This window comes from Cervus canadensis, chromosome 2 (assembly GCF_019320065.1).
Source record: "Cervus canadensis isolate Bull #8, Minnesota chromosome 2, ASM1932006v1, whole genome shotgun sequence".
NCBI lineage: Eukaryota > Metazoa > Chordata > Mammalia > Artiodactyla > Cervidae > Cervus > Cervus canadensis.
Window position 1 is genome coordinate 13428831 of NC_057387.1, and position 20773 is coordinate 13449603.

The following is a 20773-nucleotide window of genomic DNA, read 5'->3' on the forward strand; positions in this document are numbered from 1 at the left end:
CTTTCAATCCTCTGTCTCCATCCAATGACCTGCTACTGCAGTGTGTCCTTCTCTGTAAAGCCTCCGCAATCCCCACAGACCTCCTATAGCATCTTACTTATCTGCTCCAGCATTGCCTTGGGCTGGCTTACTTTGCCTATCTCCCTGTAAATGGGGGGTGAGTTGTGGGCAGGCACTGAATGGTCTTCATCTCTAAATTCCCATAGTATCTCCTGCAAACCTATTCTAGGCAGCCTGTCAAAATGAACAGGCCCCAATTCCTTCCATTCTTTCCCAGTCTCTTCCTCTTCCGGCTGGGATTGGCTCCTCAGATACATGATCTATATGGGAAGGTGAAATTCACAGGTAAGCCCAGCTCCTCCCCCAACCTCCACAGTCTGGGTGGGGTCTTGGGGGTTCGGGACCTGATGAAGGGCACCTGTGCTCTCATTGCAGCTGAGGAACTCAGCAACATGGCCTCTGAACTGGCTAAGTATGACCTCCAGCTGCCTGCCTTCAGCAAGATCGGGGGCATCCTGGCCAATGAACTCTCAGTGGATGAGGCTGCAGGTAGAGATCAGGCTCACCTGTTGGCGTCGCTCAGTGGGTATGGGAGGACTCTGAACCTTACGCCCCCATATAAACTTTGGTTACCTCTCATCATAGGCAGGGCCATTAGGCTACCTGGCTTGCCTGGCCCTGTGGATAAAGGGTAACGTCAGAGTGGTCTGCAGCTGATTATACTGTAGCTGGACTGGGGTTTGTTCTGGCCTCCTGACCTTGTTTTCATGTCCCCTCCTAGTCCATGCGGCTGTTCTTGCCATCAATGAGGCGGTGGAGCGAGGGGTGGTCAAGGACACCCTAGTGGCCTTGCAGAATCCTAGTGCTCTGCTGGAGAATCTTCGAGAGCCTCTGGCAGCCATCTACCAGGAACTGCTGGCTCAGGCCAAGATGGAAAAGGCTGCCAACGCCAGGAACCGCGTAAGGAGACTTGGATGGCAAGGGCCGAAAAGCTGGGTGGCCTGGAAAATCTCTAGTGAAACCAGGATTCCTATCTGTCTTGTCTCTGAGTAAAGTTGCCTGGAGAAACTAACTTGTCAGTTACTATAGAGAAATAGGAGAGGAACTGAGGAGAATGATGAGAATTCAGAAGAGACGATGGAGGAAAAGGTTCTGGGGCAGGGCTGAGAGGTTGGAGTGTAGAACTGGATGATACTGGACTGGAGATTCCCAACGTTAGTTCAGCTCAACTGTGTCAGTACCGGGCAGCGGTGGAGGGGTTAGGTCACACAATTTCCCCAGATTTCTTCTACCCAGACTGATCTTTGGCTTTGAGAAGACCCCCAGAAGACCAAATAGTTATACAGGGAGGGAGGAGTAAGAAAGATTGAACTGGTTTTCCCAGGTTCCCCTCTCAATGTAGTTTTTGCAGAATGATGGAGAAAGCCAGGACATCTATGACTGCTACCTAACTCAAGCAGAAATCCAAGGCAACATCAACCATGTCAACGGTAAGAGGGACAGGCCAGGACAGGTTTGAGGGATTAGCCCCCACCCAGGGAGTTTTGAGGTTGGCTTCTCTCAGGCCAGAGGCCCATGACATCACTTGGGCCAACCTTTATTTCAAAGTCAAGGCTATATGTGTTCTTTACGTCTGTCAGTGTCTGGAGGAGCAATCACAGTCAAGGGGACTTCTGTTTGAATGGAGAGCCATGGAGAGGACAGAGGCAAAGGGGAAGGCCATTCAGGCCTTGTCGCTGGGGGCAGTTGGTCTGGGGTCCTTCAAGAAGAGAGTTTGGAGGATGGATGGATGGGGGTGGGGGATCAGGGCAGGAGAGGCTGCTTGAAGGCCCAGGATGGAGTGTGCACCTGCCTGTTTAGGTAAGGGTATCCTCAGGGTCTGGAGTGATGAGCTGGGGAGACCATGAGGATCAAGCTAAAGAGTTTAGCTGGGCCCTAGGAGCCCAGGGGGCAGGGGTGGGGGTAACCCTGGGCAGAAAAGAAGCGGGCTGAGCCAGGAATGATGAGGGGTTGGCTTTCTCACACTGTCCCTTATGGAGTCTTGATCTTTTCAGTCCATGGGGCTCTAGAAGTTGTCGATGATGCCCTGGAAAGACAGAGCCCCGAGGCCTTGCTTGAGGCCCTTCAAGACCCTGTCCTGACCCTGCAAGGAGTGAGGAGAGACTTTGCAGACTGGTACCTGGAACAGCTGAGCTCAGACAGAGAGCAGAAAGCGCAGGTCAGGCTCTGTCTATGGCTCACTACCTTCTCTATCTGACTATGGACGGTGGAGAGCCTCACCACTGTCAGTTCTTTGTATCTAGTACGTGCTGACTTCATGCTGTGTGTGTGTGTGTTAGTCGCTCAGTTGTGTCCAACTGTTTGAACCCCATGGACTGTAGCCAGGCTTCTCTGTTCATGACATTTCCCAGTCAAGTATACTGGAGTGGGTAGCCATTCCCTTCTCCAGGGGATCTTTTCCCACCTAGGAATTGAACCCGGGTCTCCTGCATTGCAGGCAGATTTTTTTTACCATCTGAGCCACCAGGGAAGCCTATTTAAATGGTTAAATTACCCCAAAGTCTAATGGACCAGACTGATCAGCTTCTGCCCTATGAGCATCTCTCATACTGACCACGGGGCCCCAGGGGGGCAGCCCAGTAGGCAGTGATATGCTCCGCCATTGCTGAGTTGAGGCTTCAAGTTAGCAATCTTATTTTCAATGCTGTTGACTTTCTCCCAGACACTATATTTGTGTTGCCTGTGTTGTTACTTCCGATGTTTGCTGGGTAAGAAAAAGCCAGAGGTTAGAGATGAGTTCCCAGGGCTGGGCGGGCCAGGCTAGTCTGCCAAAAGCGGGGGTGGGGGTGGGTGGAGGTGGGATTGCGGGTAGATGACTGGGTGGACCTGCGGCTCTCGCTGGCAGCTCCTGAAGCACATTCATGGCCCCAGGAGGACTCTCTTCTACTGCATCTCTTCCCTCTTCCAGGAGCTGGGCCTGGTGGAGCTTCTGGAAAAGGAGGAGGTCCAAGCCGGTGTGGCTGCTGCCAACATAAAGGGTGATCAGGAACAAGCCAGTAAGTCACCTCCAGACTGAGATCTGGTCTGGCTGTATCCCTGGTTCTTGGAAGAGTATGTAATTCCTTGGCTGGCTTCTGTGTAGAGCAGCGCAGACTTCTGCTCCATTTTCCAGCCGCCACCTAGTATGCCCTATTCTTGGCTCCCTAGAGGGATGCTACAGTTAAATTCATTAAGGCCTTGGAGATAATGACAGTCAGTTCTGCACCAGGCTCAACTCCTGGGGCAGGCAGTTTCCTTGTAAGCACTTGCCCTGTATTTTGACCGTTTCAACCTGCTTGTGTTCCTTTGGCTTCCAAAATATAGTGATGGCCCAGATGAGAGAGAAACTCGTGATGTAGCTCAGTTTCACTTAAAAATATGCTATACAAATATAATTCTTTAGTAAAAGAATGCGAGTTAGTGATTGTCTCCCTCCCAGGGGATCAACCTGGAGAGCAAGTGTGAAGAAAAATAGAGCCCCAAGCGTCCTGCAGAGGCCTGTGGACAGCATACCTGGCGCGAATGCTTGCCTCTGTCTGGACTTGCTCGGTCACCTTTCACGTTTGTCTGGCAGGCTCTGCAGAGCCCCCAGGTCACTCCTGGCTAGTGGCCTGCCTTATCGCTCAGTTCTTTTCCTCGTGCCAGAGTAATCTGACAAATCTGATCTAATCTTCTTTGTTGAGCACCTTCAGACCTTCACGGGTTCTTCCATATTTCTCCAAGACTTGAGTCCCTTTTCCTCCTCCTCCTGGTATGTGAGACCTTCCGAGTATCTCTCCAACCCTTCTCTTCACATCCCACCAGCCCAGCCGAGTCAGACAATTTGTTCTTGCTTGATGGCCCCAGCCTTGCCCACCGCCAGGCCCCCCACATTGTCACCGATGGAAACCAGATGAAAATGTCCTGCAGAGCTGCCTCGCAGCTTCCTCCTCTGTGAAATCTTCCTCCTCTCTCCCCTGAAGTCCCTCCTCCCCTGCACTGCCAGGGTACTAGTGCAGAAAGGAAGTACCTTTCACAGCAATGACATCAATGCTGTGTAGTAATTCTGTATCCTTATTTTTTTCCAGTAGATTTTGTGCTCCTTGATGGCAATACCCATATCTGCCTGGCATTTTATAAGCCCCAGCATTTGAAAACTAAAACTACATTGATGCACCATGGCCCCTTTGCGGCCCAAATGGCTCTGCCTTGAAGCCAGTTCCCTGTTCCTCCACACTGTCATCAAGATTCGGTCTCTGGAGCCTCTTGACCAACCTCATCTTAGCTGCGCTCCATAACCTCCTGTCAGTCTTGCGCTCGCCGCCTTAGGAACTCACCTCGTCTGTGACAGCCGCTCCTTGTTACCTGCTGAGCTACTCAACTTCTAGGCCTGACAAATTGCTTCTTCGAGAACCTCTTCTTAAAGTGACCCAGCCCCTTTTCCTCCTGAACATTTAGAAATACATTTGGAACCTAGCAGAGGTTCAAAGCCATTTCCACTCAGAGATTGCCCCCAGAACCTATTTAGCTAGGAGAGTGGAAAGGGCCAGCCTCCACGGCCTTTCTCTCCTCCCTTGCAGTGCTCCGGGCTGTGCAGAGGATCAACAAAGCTATCCGGAGGGGAGTGGCAGCTGACACTGTGAAGGAGCTGATGTGCCCAGAAGCCCAGCTGCCTCCAGTGTACCCCTCTGCCTCGGCTGTGTACCAGCAGGAGCTGGCAGTGCTCCGGCAGCAGCAGCAGGGGGTAAGCCCTAGAAATGAGGGTCCAGCTCTCAGGTTCCCAAGCAGCTGGAGGGATCAGAGCAGTCAGTCCAGAGCACCCCCGAGGGCACTGTTAAATGCTGGCAAGTGACTAGGGGTGGGAGGTGGGCTACCATCCTTGCCATCCTGAGTATATTATAATAGCAAATACCTTTGAGCAGACGCTGCTTTAAACACTCATTTAATGCTAAAAGAACCCTATAGGATAAGTATTATTTCCATTTTAGAGATGAAGAAACAGATGCTGCGGTTAAGTAATTTGCCCCAAACGGCTATAGCGGGCACTGCTGGGAGTGCATGCAAAGCCGAGTGTACTTGAAGCCTATGCTTTTTACCACTCTGCTATCCCGCCTCCCCTCGTCCATACGGCTTCTCTGACAGTGAAGTGATAGGGCCTTCCCAGCCTGCTGGAGGAGTTAGAACACATCTGAGGGTCCAAGCAGAGACCGGGAGGGAGGTGTAGATGATGTGAACGGAAGACAGTTTCACAGGAGAATAGAGGGGGCAGAGCTTGGGGTAAACCTGGGAAGTCTTCTTGGAAGAGAGGAGTCTCAACAGAGAATCCTCCCCACAGCAAGCATTTACAGAGCCTCAAGTCCAGACACAGCACCTGGGAAGGGGATGGTCTCAGTGAATGTGAGGAAGTCTATGACAAGGAAGCAAAAAATAAGTCCTAAGAAGTAAAATATAGCAACAAATGTGGACTTTAGAGCCAGACTGGCTGAGTTAAATTTCAGCTCTGCCACTTCCCAGCTATGTGACCTTGAGCCAACTATTTACCTCCTCTGCCCCTCGATTCATGTATAAAGTTGGAACAATAATATGTTTATCTCATAGGATTGTTGTAAGGATTAAATGAGTTAACATCTGTGCTTAGAAATTAGCCTGGCATGAAAGTTTTAGCCATTATTATTATTGTTATTTGCAGCATTCTGTTTGTAGAGGACAGGAAGGGTGCTCCAGACAGGGCTGAGCTCAGGGTGAAGACTGGGCAGGAAAGGGGCCCTTCGGTGTGTGGCATTGCACACCTCTCTCTGTGCCCAGGGCTGACTGCAGTTCTCACTGTGTGGTAGGGACCAGTAGAACTCACTGGTTGAGTGTGGGCTCTGGTATCTGGCAGTTAGGTTTAACTTATGTTACTTAACTATGGTCTCATCTGTGAAATGGAGATATTAATGGTACTTACCTCTTTGGCTTGTTAGAAAAATTAAGTGATAGTGTGCACAAAGTACTTATACATTGAATATGTCGTAAGCATTATTAAGTTTAATTATTAGTGAGTGGATTAGGCCATAGGGGTTTTGAGATGTAGACTCTGGGATGTGGGAGAGGCTTGGGGGCAGGAGGGCAGCTGGGCCCCCAGCCCTTCACCAGCCCGTGGAGACTCAGCCCTCCCTGTGTTGCAGGAGCTGGCCCAGGAGGAGCTCTTTGTGGCTGTGGAGATGCTCTCAGCTGTGGTCCTGATCAACCGGGCTCTGGAGGCCAAGGATGCTAGCAGCTTCTGGAGCAGTCTGGTGAGCCCCGCCACGGGCCTGGCCGAGGTGGACAGGGAGAACGCTCAGCGGTAAGAGAGGTGTAGCCGCATACTGAGGGAGGGGATGGGTGATGGAGAGAGTGTAGCCAAGACTCCAAGTTCTTGTGCTTGGAGGCTAGCCTTCTGCATGATGTCCTGTTCCTGGGCCCAGGCCCCCTCTCTGGGTCTATTTGCAGTTCCCTGACCTATATTTCTTCTGGGAGTGGTTGGGTTCATAGTCATTCCTCTTTCCTCCATTTATTTAATCTTTCATTGCTAATGTTTGAGTACCCACTCATGTGCCAGATACTAATCTAGGTGCTGGGGACAATAGCGAACAAAACACAGTTCCTGCTGTCATCTGACTTTGTGCTAGCAGAGGAAGAGAGGCAAAAAAGCAAATACGTTAAATGATTAGAAGCGCTATGGTGATAAACGGGCTTCCCTTTATCCTTTCCCTTTATAAACGGGCTCAGTCGGTCAAGAATCCTCCTGTAATTGTGGAGACCTGGGTTTGGTCCCTAGGTTGGGAAGATCCCCTGGAGAAGGGCATGGCAACCCACTCCAATATTTTTGCCTGGAGAATCCTGTGGACAGAGGAGCCTGGCGGGCTGCAGTTCATGGGGTCTCAAAAAGTCGGACAACTGAGCGACTAAGCATAGCATGCATGGTGATAAATAAAACAGGGCAGAGAGGATGAAGGATGTGGACCTGGTAAGGGTGGTTTGTGTCTGCTACGTGGTATGGTTATAGAAGGCCTCTTCGGTAAGAGTGTCATTTTGAGAGAGACCTAAATGGCATAAGTGATTGCCATGAGCTATCTGTAGCACAGACTCTGAAAAAGAAGTGTCCTTGGTGTGTTCAGAGAACACTGGGAGACCATGAGGTGGAGTGGAAGGAGGGGAGGAGAATAATGGGAGGTGAAGCCTCAGAGACCTGACCATGTAGGCCTCTGGTTTTTGCTCCAGGTGAGGAGGAAGCCATGGGAGGGATCTGAGTGAGGAGGGAGGTGATGCGATCTACTTTTAATAGGATCACTCTGGCTGCTGTGCCAAGAATCTCAACTATGGGTTAGAAGGGAAAAAGCAAGGAGACCCGTTAAATGTCTATTGGAGTAATCCAGGCAAGAGATGATGGAGGCTTGGCCTAGGGCCATGGCGGTGGAGGTGGTGAAAAGGAGCCATATTTTGGATATATTCTGAAAGCTGAACTGACAGGATTTGGTTATGTGGTGGATATGGAGTGTGAGAGAGAGTCAGGTGTGACTTCAAGATTTTTGGCCTGAGAATATTTTTGGAGCGAATATTTACCAAAATGGAGAAGACTGTGGAAGATGCAGACCAAGTGGGGGAATCAGGAGTTCAGATGTGAACTGCTCAGCTTGAGGTGAGTGTTAGACATTCCTGTGGAGATGCTGAGCAGGCAGATGGCATTTATGAATGGTTGTAGGTGTACTTTGGGGAGTCATTAGCATATGGTGCTTCAAGCCATGAAATTAGGTGAGATCACTTAGAATGTGAGTATGGCGGGAGAAAGGCTTGAAGACTGAGTCTTGGGATGCTCTGTGCTTGGAGGTGAAGGGGGAAGTAGCAGAGGAGACTCGGAAAGGGCAGCCTGTGAGGTGAGGTGAGAACCGGGAGAATGTGATGTCCTGGAGGCCAAGCGAGGAAAGTCCAGGAGTTTCCCCTGGCCTCTGGCTGGTGGTGCACATGCGCCCCCCTCATCCTCACTCACCTGGCGGCCAGGTACTTTGATGCTCTGGTGAAGCTGCGACAGATACGTGGAGTGGACGGGGCCTTCCTGAGCTGGAATGACCTACAGGCTGCAGTGAGCCAGGTCAACGCCCAGGTCCAGGAAGAGACCGATCGTGAGTGGAGTCCAGGACAGGGGGATGACGGCCCAACTCGGACAGCCCCACCCTTCAGCCGTAAGTCTGGGCCCTCCGCCCACCTCACTCTCCCTTTCCCAGAGGTCCTTGCGGTCAGCCTCATCAACGAGGCTCTGGACCAGGACAACCCTGAGAAGACCCTCTCCTCCCTTCTGCTTCCTGCTGCCGGCCTGGATGATATCAGCCTGCCTGTTGCCACTCGGTACCATCTCCTCCTTGTGGCGGCCAAAAGGCGGAAGGCCCAGGTGAGGTTTGGGCTGGCTGGGTTGGTCACCAGCACAGGAAGAATATCCCCTGCCCAGTATGCACCCTGGGAAAGCCAGTCTGCTGGACATGGTCCCTTCTGGGGGTGGGAAGCAGGGGGTTTCTGATCTGGCCTTGGGGAAGAAGGGCAGAGCCCCAGCTGACAGCACAGAGTGACTGGTGGGCACCTTGGGTGTGGGAAGGGCACAGGTCTGGGGGGCTGAGAACCCAGGCTGCATTCCCTGTTCTGACGCTCAGTGACCGTGCGACTTACAGCAAATCCCTAACGTCCCTGAGCTCTCCTTATACATCTGTAAAATACTACATGCCCTGGTCCTACCTCCCTACTGGAATGGGGATGAAAAACCAAGTGAGCTGATGAATGTGGCAGGGTTTTGAGCCTGTAATGCCCGGAGTAGGGCGCAGCATAGAGAGTGGCTGAGGGCTACTAGTCCTAAGCCAGACTAGCTGAGTTTGGATCCTGGCATCTGACCCTTCACATGTTACTTACCCTCTCTGGGCCTCAGTTTCCTCACCTACCAGCTTGTGATAATAATAAACTTACCTCAGAGATATAGGGTTTAGGTGCGATAATATGACAGGGACACCAGCTAATGTTGATCGAGTTCTCACCCTGTGCCAAATCTTGTCTTATGTACTTTACAAATGTTAGTTCATAAGTGCTTTAGAACACTGCCTGGAACACCAGTGCTCAATAAAATGTTAGTTCAGAAAGTTCATCTATGAGTGAGGAGAGTGGGGAGGGAGTAGAGTCTGGGGTTGGGGCTGGGTAAATCTAGGGAGGGTACAAGCCTGACAGCGAGGAGGGCACAGGCTCCCTTGACCTGGGTGGCAGAGGAGCATGGGGAGGCATGGGGAGGGGAAGGTGGAGGTCAGGGTCAGGACTGGCCCGAGAAGCTGTGTGCTGAGGCCTACGGGAACAGGGAGAAGGAGTGGGCAGAGCCCATCACCCTCCGATGTGGGCTCTCCCTGGACATGGCTGAGGCACAAGGGCAGGAAAGGGAACTATTGGGAGCGTGGTGGATGCTGAAGGTTTAAGAGGGTTCTGGGGTGCTGTGGCCCAGCCGAGTTGACGCATGGCCTGAAAGCAGGGTGGGAAAGAACCCTGTGAGCCTGGCAGCAATCCAAGGGAGCCACACGGCTGTGCCCATGCAGGCCCCAGAGGGGCACAGAGGCTGCTTGTCCCCGTGGCTCCCCAAGTCAGCCCGCAGTTTGGCTCCCCTGGGCACCTGGGCTTGGAAACCTGGGGAGACCAGCCTGAGCTCTCATCGTATCCCATTGTTCTCAATTTGTCAGGCGACAGGGGATCCCGAAGCTGTGCTGTGGCTGGAAGAGATCCGCCAGGAAGTGGTTAGAGCCAACCAGGATACAGATGCAGCCCAGAGAAGTAAATGGGCCGGGGTGGCGGTGGGGGGCAGTACTGGAGGGGAGAGGGTTTGGGGGAGGCGAGGAGATGTGGGCTCAGTGGGAGCCCAGACAGTCAGGTAGCCTCCCCAGTCACCTCCTTCTCCATTTCAACTGATTTGCGGAGGCAGGCCAGAAAGAGAACAGGAGGGCTGCTGCTTTGACCATAGGATGGATTTCCTAGCAGTCAGCTGGGCAGGAAATCCTCTGGAGTCGAGAGCCCCTGGTCCACCCACTGCCTCCTATGCCTTCCTGTGTGCACTTTCCTCCTGCAGTGTGAGCGTGTGAAACAGGTGGGGGCCGAAAATCCATCCCATTTTCTACTGGCAGCTTGAGTTTGGGTTTCAGCAATTAGCTCTGGTTAGAGAATGTTTAGTCTCGAAGTTGGCAAAGAGGAGTTGGCTTTGAGGAAAAGTAAGGGCCAAGTCGGCACAGACACTGCCGTTCTTGTGTGGGATGCTGCTGATGTTAGTTCTCAGGGTCTGGAATCCATCTGTGTGTCTGTTAGTGACTGGAAGGCAAGGGCTGCATCAATTCCCCCCACTTCTTAGACTTTATTCTCCTCCTATGAAACTGTGCTGTGGTGTCTCTGACCATGTCTTGCCCCAGAACTTCTGTACAAGCCTTCCTTTTACCACGCTCTAGTCCAGCCCTGCCTTCCCTGGTGGCTCAGTGGTAAAGAATCCGCCCGTCAATACTGGGGACACAGGCTTGATCCCTGGGTCCGGAAAATCCCCTGGAGGAGGAAATGGCAACCCACTCTAGTATTCTTACCTAGGAAACTCCATAGACAGGCGCCTGATAGGCTATAGTCCATGGGGCTGCAGAAGAGTCAGACACGACTCAGTGACTAAACAACAGCCGGCCCCATGCTGCCTTCTGCCAGGAAGCCTTCCTGGATGGCTCCCTTTCCCTTTAAACACAGCTGCATGCTGCTGCTGTTCATCCGTCCATCCTGGGATGTCCTTGTCCCTTCCATCACACAGCATGATTTTGAGTCCTCCTTCTCTGGATTCCTTCACAACAGACAGGACAGAGCCTGTGGGAGGGGCTCAAGGGAAAATTGACCACTTCCTCTCTATACCCCTGTTAGTGGCTCTTGGTGTGGCCGCCATCAATCAAGCCATCAAGGAGGGCAAAGCAGCCCAGACAGAACGGGTATTAAGGAACCCTTCCGTGGGCCTCCGAGGAGTGGTTCCCGACTGTGCCGATGGCTACCAGCGGCTCCTAAAAGATGCCATGGCAAAGAAGCAGCGCCCAGGTAGCGGCCTCACCTTGCCTCTCCCCTTCTTGGCCAGCCCCAGTTACCTCTCATCTTCTCTGAGCCTTCTTTGCTTATTTGGCTTCTGCTTAGGAGATACAGCACTCTGGGTTCAACATGACATGAAGGATGGTACTACCTACTACTTTCACCTGCGGACCTTCCAGGGGACCTGGGAGCAACCCCCTGGCTGCCGCCTCAACACCTCCCACCTAACTCGGGAGGAGATCCAGGTTGGTGGGGCCCCTGTGAGAGAGAGGGCTCATGGATGGGAGGTTTCCTGGGGGAGAGGCTCCCACCCACCAGGACACCACAGGCCCTCTCTTCTTCTACTTCTGCAGTCAGCTGTCACCAAGGTCACCACTGCCCATGACCGCCAGCAGCTCTGGAAGGCCAACGTGGGCTTCATCATCCGGCTCCAGGCCCGCCTCCGTGGCTTCCTGGTCCGGCAGAAGTTTGCTGAACATTCCCACTTTCTGAGGACCTGGCTTCCAGCAGTCGTCAAGATCCAGGTAGCAGACTCTGGCCTTCTGAGGTGTCAGAGCTGGACTTCTCTGAGGTTCAGAGTTTCCTCCTGCTTCTTCTTTGCTGAGTGGAGTTGGGATGGTCTTTTGGCCTCTGTACAGTAGTAGTTAAGGGCATGGATGCTAGAGCCCAGACTACTTGGGTTTGAATCCCCTCTCCACCATGTTAACTAATTACTTACTCTCTCCCAGTTTCGTCATCTGAAAACTAGTCATCTGAAAGTTGTAGCACCGCTCTTCCAGGGTGTTATGAGGTGATATCTAAAGTACATTTAAACAGTATCTGGCAGATAGGCAAGAACATGGGCAAATGCTAGTTACTGTTGTTATCATCATACCATCCAGAGGGTATGAGAGCTGCTTTTTAGCTTCCCCACAGAGAGAGTGGAACAAGATTTAGCCACGACATCAGGGTTTAGACACCAGGAGGACTAGAAAGGAGTAGTGAAGAGGTGGTAGTGGTGATTGTTAAACAGAAAAGGGATGGAATCCCTTAGGGAAAGAACTTCTACCTTTCTCTCCAGCCAACCCTTTCCATTTTTATTCTTCCAACCTTTGGGTGGTCCAGTGTAGCCTCTGAGACCGACCCGTAAGTCACTCAGGCACGAGGCCTTGGGCTGAGGCACTTTCCAAGCCAGGAACAGTGGGAGCTGAGCAAACAGAGGCCTCTTCAGGCAGACGTGACCTGGAGGGTCTCATGGCAAGGTGGGCTGTGTAAAGACTTTATTTCATGAATACCTCCAAATGCCCAGTATCTGCAAAGCATACCATTTGGCATTGGGCAAGGGCGAGAGATGGTGTGTGAGACACAGATGCGTGCTCACGTCTCTTCCATTGCAGGAACTGGAATACAGTGGGTGTTAGATGTTGTGGTAGTGGGGACACAAAAATAATAGCAGAGAACCCTGAGGGAGCCAGAGGCTCAGAGATGGGCCAATGCCCTCAATGATGATATGGGATATGTGGTCACTGAGAGTGCAGGTGTTAGATCCTGAGGCTGCAGTTTGCATTTTGGTCCTACTACCCTTAGGTACCTTACTGAAGCCCTTGCCAGCACCGGTTTCCTTATTCATGGTGATGGTTCTTGCCTCATGCTGATTGTGAGGGCAAAGCAGGAAAATTACATGTAGCATTTAGTGCGGGGACATGCTCTATTGGTGAAAGCCGTTATGAGATGTTAAATTTTGGGGCATTGATCCCAGAACTCAGAACCTTAGCCTTCAGCATTTAGTGTCTGAATCAGTCCTCCTGAACGCAGCCTGGAATTTCACACCAGCTAAGGAGCAGAGAAGCCACACCAACAGTGGGAGAGGGGACAGAGTCAGAAGGTGAGTTTGCCACCCATCCTAGGGCTGTGCTGACTCTGGCCTGGGTCTGGGAGGCAGAGAAGGGGGATGGGGCCAGAACCCCAGGCCACCTGCTCTCCAGCGAGGGAGAGTGAGAGTCAGAAATGGAGCAGCCTGGGTCTCCTGAGAGCTCTGACTCTGGCTGGGACCCCAGTCAGGGTCTTGAATTCTCACCAATCCAAATTGGGAGGCCTTCTCTCTTGAAGGAGAAGCCATGTGGGGATGGGTGGGTGGTTAGAGCAGAGAGGAGACCCCTCTGCCTTTCCCTGTAACAACTAGCAGTATGTCAGGCAGTAGGGGAGTGGGCGGGGAAGGAGTGCTGAGAAAGGACATAGACTTAGGGCTCCCTGGGCTCTAGGCTCCAGAAGGGACAGCTGGTGCCATGGGGCCAAGCTACCTGTTTTATATCCTTTCCCAACAGAAGGATGGTGTAGGTCTTAGGGGGAAAGGCTGGCCAGGAGAGTTGGCTTTAGGAAAGGCTGGGAGAGCAGTTGGCTGAAAGGGGATGCTCTTTTTAAAAATGTTCTGGCTGTGCCGCATGGCATCTGGGATCTTTGTTCCTCTGCCAGGGATTGAACACGTACCCCCTGCACTGGAAGCACAGAGTCTTAACCACTGGACCACCAGGGAAGTCCCTGAAAGTCAATGCACTTGACACATTAAACCATGACATCATCAGCGGCAGAGTGTCCTCCAGGGTCTGAGCGCCCAGGAGAAGTTTAATGTGTGCCCTAAAAGACAGGTATCAATAGGTAGAGATAGGGCTGGGGTGAGGGCATAGACAGACAAAGGTATGGGGCAGCAGATCATAAGGCATGTTTAGAAGAAAGTGAAATGTCTGAGGTGGCTAGACTTCTTAAGGAAGCAGGGCCCAACAGACAGGCAGAGAGGAGTGTGGGGTCAGATGGTGGAGATTTCCTGGAAACTCTGGGGCTGTGAAAAGCATGGTCCAAGTAGTGTTTTAGGAAAATTCACACAAGCTTGGGGTGAAAGGGAAAAGGCCCACAGGAAGGACACCAGAACAGAAGGGAGTCATGAAATGTGTGTCTTAGAGACCAAAGCGAGTGTGATTATTGAGGAGAGGGTCATTGAGACGCCTTTGCAGCAGACTAGTCAGCGAGGAAAGGCCATCAGCCTGACAGCTGAATTCCTGGGGACCTTGGAGGGAAGATTTGCTTAGGCCTGAGGTTCAGAGCTAAGTGGTAGAGTTGTGAAGAGAAGCATGAGTTACGAGAACACGAATGACCAGCTGCCCAGATGGCCACTGGCAGAGATGGTGGGCACACAGCTCTGTGCCGGCACACACTTCCCAGCCGTGCCACCATGCACGTCTCCAGACTTCGGATTGTGTGATAGTGTGTGGGTAGGTTTTTTTAAAACGTATTTATTTGGCTGCACTGGATCTTAATTGCAGCATGCAGGATCTTCGCTGTGTCATGCAAGGTCTTTCATTGCGGATCACAGACTCTCTAGGTGTAGCACGAAGGCTTAGTTGCTCCATGGCATGTGAGATGTTAGTTCCCTGACCAGGGATCAAACCCACATTCCCTGCATTGCAAGGCAAATTCTTAACTACTGGACCACCAGGGAAGTCCTATGGGTAGTATTTTTATGGGTGGATGAGTATGTTGCAGGGGATATGGTACATGCTGTGGTGAAGTTGGTAAGTGTATGCTTTACTGATATCTTTTAAGCTTGTGTCTTAACACTTGTTTCTGTGAGGAGGTGTTGGTTATGAATGTATGTTTGATTGCATAGTGCACACGTCAGAATTTGTGTGCGCGTGTACGTGTTTGCTGGGTCCAGGGAGGGTGGCAGAGGGCTTGAGTGGCTCCATGCAGATATTTAGTCTTCCCCTTGAAGTTGGCAGTTCTTTGAGGACAGAGCCAAATTTGCCTCTCCATTCTCCTTTCCTACCTCCCCACCACTCTTTTCTGGAGAGTCCAGAACGAGGCTTTTCCCACAAGCTTTTCAGGACAGTCAGGACCAGCTGGGGTCATCTTTCTCCCCCTTCTGATTGGCAGGCTCATTGGCGTGGTTACAGACAGCGGAAGATTTACCTGGAACGGTTGCAGTATTTAAAAGCGAACACAAATGCTGTAATCAAGGTAGCTCCCGTGATTTGGGTGGGTTCCTGGCTCTCTTAAAGGACCCTCTGAAAACCATTTGTAGTCTTCTCACCTCCCATGAGCTCTGGAGGAGGCTGAACTGGCCTGGGTCTAAGGGCGGGCCCTGAGCCTGGGGCTCTGAGTCAGTCTGTCTCTGCCCCCAGATCCAGGCTTGGGCCCGGATGTGGGCAGTTCGGAGGCGATACCGGAAGCGTCTGGGCTACTTCCAGAAGAATGTGAGTGTCATTCTGCTCCCCTTGTCCCCGGACCCCACCTTTGTCCATGAAACCAGGGCAGGGGCCACCAACAGTCCTTTTTCCATCTGCGTTCATGACAGGTCAACTCCATCGTGAAGATCCAGGCATTTTTCCGAGCCAGGAAAGCCCGGGATGACTACAGGATGTTAGGTAAAGTGCCTGGTTTCCCTCCTCTGTCTATGCAAGTGACTGTCCTTGCGAGCTTCCTGGCTTTCAGCAGTGAACGAGGCGGAAAGCCATACCACCCCTTAAACTGGGGCCGTGGAGAAGTGGCCTGACCTTCCTGAGCCTTTCTCTCACCACCAGCTAATGCCTACAACCTTGAGCATGCACCATAGGACCCAAAGTGGGCCGAGGAGTGAGGAGGTGTGCTCCTGCCTTTGCCAGTCCCCCAGTTTGCTGGGAGTGGTAGGAGTCCCCTGCGAGTCAGGCAGGTCCAGGTATCCCTCCTGGAGCCACACAGCAGGTTAGGGGGAGGTACTAGTTGTCTGTGCAGGAATGTGGAACAGGGCTGGTGACAAAAGCCTCCCTGCCCCACCTCAGCAGCAGATAGCCTCATCACAGGAAAAGTCCCTTGAACCAGCTCCTGTCTGTACCAGGCTTTGATTTTCTTCTTCTTACTATGACACAAGTCAAAAAAGCAAAAAAGAAGAGAGAAGGGGAAAGGGAAGAAAAGGCTCTTCTCCCTATAGTTCCAGCCTTTCCCCACTTTGCCCTCTTCCCTGACCCATGACTCTTCCCTGGTTAGTGGCCCAACCCACAGGAAGGCAGACCTGGAGTCCTTTCTGCAGTCCTGGGGAACTTGAGCGGGTTCCATCTTCCTGCCCCATGGTTCCCAATAGTTGAATATCCCTCTAAAGTCTTACAGAGGTCCTTCAGGGCCCTCTTGATTCCTGTGTCAAAGCCCAGAAACCCAGCCTTGGAAGTCTGCCTCCCTTTGGTGAAGTGGACTAGTGGTCCATCTCCAGGTAGGCCTCCAACCCTGGGTTTCCTGAAGAGGTAGGCCCCTTTCCTTCCCGGGCCCGAGACTACGCTTCTGGGCTTCAGGGTTGTGTACACTGTCCAGGAATCGTCTCCTGCACCGCCTCAGTCCCTCCTCTCACCTGGCCCTGTGGCAGGGATGCCCGGGCACCTCTCTGACCACAGAAACTCGGCCCATTGGCTTCTGGGCAACTAGCTGCTTTTCCCTCCTTACCTCTCCCCAGCTTGGCCATTTCTGTTTTCTGTCTTGCTGTTGCATGAACACAGGTGCCCTGGAGGCATCCTTTATCTTCTTTTCCTTCTTTAGTTTATAGTTTTTCTGGAAGAACTTGTTTCCACACCCCACCCCCCCACTCCATGTAGGGAGCTGCCACTTCCTAGCCATGTGGCCCTAGGCAAGTTACTGAACTTCTTTATTGCCTCCACTTTCTCACTTATAAAATGGAGATAAGGATCAGGTCGAGTTGTTGTGAGGATCAAATGAGTTAAGTGCTGTATCTCCTTGAATTCAAGATGCCATCAGTTGTCTTTGGTTCCACCACTCTTCACTCCTCAAAGATCTGTCCTCCATGCAGTAGCCAGATTAGTTTATTAAACCTTGTGATCTTATCACTCTCCTTCTTAAAACATGTCAGGATGCCTCACTGCCCTGGGGATAAAGTCCAGCCTCCTAAGTGCAGCTCCCGAAACTCTCTGACCCAGCCTCTCCTGCACCTCTGGCCTCACTGACCCCCGCCCTTCCCCTCACCCCCTGCACCCTCCACTCCATGCTCCAGACATGGCCTTTGGTGGCACGCTTTTACTTTCCCAAAGGTCCCCATGCTTGCCCCTCGCAGAGCACTAAACCACACTGTAGTGACTTGTTTAATTGTCTGCTTCCTTCACTGAATAGCCTTTAAGGACCAGGCCTAGTTTTGTTCATCTTCCACATCTCACCCTTTTATTTCTTACTAGCTGTGTAGCCTAGGGCAAGTTACTTACTCTCTCTGTGCCTGAGTGATCCCATCAGTAAGTTACAGTGTATAAAGTATGTAAAGCACTTAGAGCAGTTTCTGTTCCATAGTGAAAACTGTATGTGTTCAGTCAGTTCAGTTCAGTCGCTCAGTCATGTCCAACTCTGCAACTCCCATGGACTGCAGCACGCCAGGCCTCCCAGTCTATTACCAACTCCCAGAATTTACTCAAATTCATGTCCATTGAGTTGGTGATGCCATCCAATTACCTCATCCTCTGTCGTCCCCTTCTCCTCCTGCCTTCAGTCTTTCCCAGCATCAGGATCTCTTCCAATGAGTCAGTTCTTTTCATCAGGGGGCCAAAGTATTGGAGTTTCAGCTTCAGCATCAGTCCTTCCAATAAATATTCAGGATATTTGTTGTTATTCCCTGTAGCTTAGCCCCGAGACTCTTCTTTGCTCAAATGCTCATTCCAAAAGAGATTCAAGGAGAATCCATCTAGCTCTGATCTCCCTATATTGTAAAACCCATTGTTGCGTGAAGGTCAGGCAGGGCTGAGTGGAGGCTGATAGGTGGAAGTGAACTCAGGATGAAGGATGAGTAAGTCGAGCTGGAATGAGTGGGGAATGAATCAGAATAGGGGGGCCCAAACTGAACTGAACTGAACAGAGGCTGCTAGGGCTTTGACTTGGGGGTGAGATGGCACTGAGATAGGCCCAGGTTGGGGTGGGGGGGAGCCCAGGCAGAGGAAGGCAGCTTTTGTGTCCCCCCTGGTTATAAGACAAGGAGTTCAGAGACGGGACTGGCTGGGAGGCTGCCCACTGCCCTCCAAGTGCAGGCAGAACTATTAGAAAAGAACTGGAGTTGGGTACCTGCTAGCTTCAAGCAGCATGGACACTGAGGGTGGGGCTACTGGGGAAGAGGGCGGCGAGGAAGTGTCTGGTGAGGACATGTCTAATCCTGACACTGCTTCTCTTGCTGCCAGTCCACACACCCCATCCCCCACTCAGTGTGGTACGCAGATTTGCCCACCTCTTGAATCAAAGCCAGGAGGACTTCTTGGCTGAGGCAGAGCTGCTGAAGCTCCAGGAAGAGGTGGTCAGGAAGATCCGGTCCAATCAGCAGCTGGAACAGGACCTCAATCTCATGGATATTAAGATTGGCCTGCTGGTGAAGAATCGAATCACCCTGCAGGTGAGGGGCCCACCTGAAATCTAGCTAGCGGCCTCTGGAGAGCTGATGCTGGCCACTCTCTGGTTGCTAATCAGATATTTTCTGAATGTCTAGATTTTATCATCTGGCTCAGGTCCTTGTTCCAGCGGTCCTCTGCCCTTCTAGTCATTTGTTGGGGGCACATGATATAATGGAAAGAGCACTGGACATAAAATTGTAATGCCTGGCTCTGCTGACTCCTCGTGATGGGACTGGAGGCTGGTTGTTTAACCTCTCGGTCTGTTTCCTCATTAGTAAAGTGGGAATAATGAGAGTGCTCACCAGGGCAAATGTAAAAATAGATATGAAAGCTCCTTAACCTGTCAGTTACCACACATGTATGCTGTGATGAGGTAGAAGTGACGCAGCAATATCTCCACCTCAACTCTGTACAACAGGCTAATGAGAAGTAAGAGCAGGAATGAACAGACCTGGCGCCTCAGTCCTGCAACCCATGTCTCTTTGGAGACTCACCTGGTGAGAGCAGAGATGCCAGGTGGAGTCTCAGGACAGTAGGAGGCCCTTCCTCATCCGAGAACCGTTTATCTCCCCTGGCTCATGCCTTGAATACCTTGAACAGCAGAAAGCCCAAGCTCTTCAAAGCACTGACTCTAGACCACATGTTCTGTGTTCTGTGCTGGCCTGGATGGGTTGCATCACCTGCTCCCCCGCTCCGGCAGGAAGTGGTCTCCCACTGCAAGAAGCTGACCAAGAAGAATAAGGAACAGCTGTCGGATATGATGGTTCTGGATAAGCAGAAGGGATTAAAGTCGCTGAGCAAAGAGAAACGGCAGAAGCTAGAAGCTTACCAACACCTCTTCTACCTGCTCCAGGTGAGCAGAGGGCTTTGGGAGGAGACATCTGTATTCTCTCCTGAGGCCCTGGGACCTGAGGCCTTCATGTCTAAGCCCTTGCCTGCATATCAGGAGTCCTTTCCTGCCATCCTAATATTCTGTGCCCAGGGAAAGAGAATAATGTTCTGTAATGTTCCTAGTACCCCTGAGAAAGGGTAGCAGTGCTCTCTATTCCTCGTTCCAGTCAGCAAAGCCTTTCTTTCTCTGGTCACTAGTCCTTGAGGTACATTATCAGCCATTCCTATCTCCCCATTGCTTTCAGACTCAACCCATCTACCTGGCCAAGCTGATCTTTCAGATGCCTCAGAACAAAACCACCAAATTCATGGAGTCAGTGATTTTCAGTCTGTACAACTATGCCTCCAACAGCCGAGAGGCCTATCTCCTGCTCCAGCTGTTCAAGGCAGCACTCCAAGAGGAAATCAAGTAGGTTTTCCGGAAGCAAAAAAAATGGGAAGAGAAGGGGTTAAGAGATGCCACTGTTGGCTCCTTTATAAGGTGACAATTTATTGAGGTTTGAAGGTAGAAATGGACTCAGAAGACCTCTTTTCTCTGCCTCCCATGGAGGCAAGGCATCTCTTGGGACAGCCCGGGGGGAGGACACATGCTGACATGTTAACATCACAGCTGAGACAGAGGTAACAGGACTGTCCTTAAAAAGAGGGATGCCAACGCAAGCTTTAAATAAAATCTCAAAAGGAAAAGCAGCTCTTCTATACCAAGGCAGGAGACCAGCTTCAATGACCTCTTAATCCACAGGTCAAAGGTGGAGCAGCCCCAGGATATGGTGACAGGCAACCCAACTGTGGTGAGGCTGGTGGTGAGATTCTATCGGAACGGGCGGGGGCAGAGTGCCCTGCGGGAGATCCTGGGCAAGGTGATCCAAGACGTGCTGGAGGACAAGATGCTCAGCGTCCACACAGACCCTGTCCACCTATACAAGAGCTGGATCAACCAGACTGAGGCCCAGACAGGGCAGCGCAGGTGGGCAGATGGGCAGAGGGAGCGCTGTCTTTGATCAGCTTGGTCTTGGGCCTCACTGGGGAAGCTTGAGTGTGCTTTGAAGGTGGCATATAAATGAGCTTGCTGATTTATGTAAATATGACACCAGCCCTATAGGATGAAATAAGGTAGCCTTTTAGACCCCCTCTGGTAATTAACATGGAACTGATGTAAATGACACCGGACCTGGTGCGCTTAACATGGAGTAAGCCCAGATGAATATGCAAATGTGTATAATTGCTGTGTCAGTGCTTGCAAATGATTTGTCAGATATACTGGGAGCTGGGATAGGACTCCTTATTGATAGGCGTATAACTGAATATTCAGATTTATAGATGAATAGGCAAATGAGGTAGTGGAAGAAATAAATTGGCCTTCAGATTGGAGGCAGTAACTGAGGTGCATAGGACCTAAGGAGATGGAGCCA

At 51.6% G+C, this 20773-nt stretch overlaps 1 protein-coding gene across 2 annotated transcripts in view; it reads left to right on the forward strand.

The window, feature by feature from the left end:
• IQGAP3 (IQ motif containing GTPase activating protein 3) overlaps positions 1-20773 on the forward strand; it is a 39255-nt gene that overhangs the window by 8788 nt on the left and 9694 nt on the right. The window contains exons 6-26 of one of the 2 annotated variants that reach the window (XM_043453740.1): positions 278-345; positions 436-549; positions 782-960; positions 1403-1490; positions 2055-2218; positions 2969-3056; positions 4599-4762; positions 6186-6343; positions 8038-8159; positions 8262-8425; positions 9741-9831; positions 10942-11109; positions 11203-11342; positions 11451-11621; positions 15004-15087; positions 15252-15323; positions 15425-15494; positions 18264-18472; positions 19171-19323; positions 19607-19770; positions 20104-20328. In XM_043453740.1, the coding sequence (XP_043309675.1) occupies positions 278-345; positions 436-549; positions 782-960; positions 1403-1490; positions 2055-2218; positions 2969-3056; positions 4599-4762; positions 6186-6343; positions 8038-8159; positions 8262-8425; positions 9741-9831; positions 10942-11109; positions 11203-11342; positions 11451-11621; positions 15004-15087; positions 15252-15323; positions 15425-15494; positions 18264-18472; positions 19171-19323; positions 19607-19770; positions 20104-20328 (2856 nt within the window). The remainder of the gene's footprint in view (positions 1-277; positions 346-435; positions 550-781; positions 961-1402; positions 1491-2054; positions 2219-2968; positions 3057-4598; positions 4763-6185; positions 6344-8037; positions 8160-8261; positions 8426-9740; positions 9832-10941; positions 11110-11202; positions 11343-11450; positions 11622-15003; positions 15088-15251; positions 15324-15424; positions 15495-18263; positions 18473-19170; positions 19324-19606; positions 19771-20103; positions 20329-20773) is intronic. The other variant, XM_043453748.1, reaches the window with a different exon arrangement.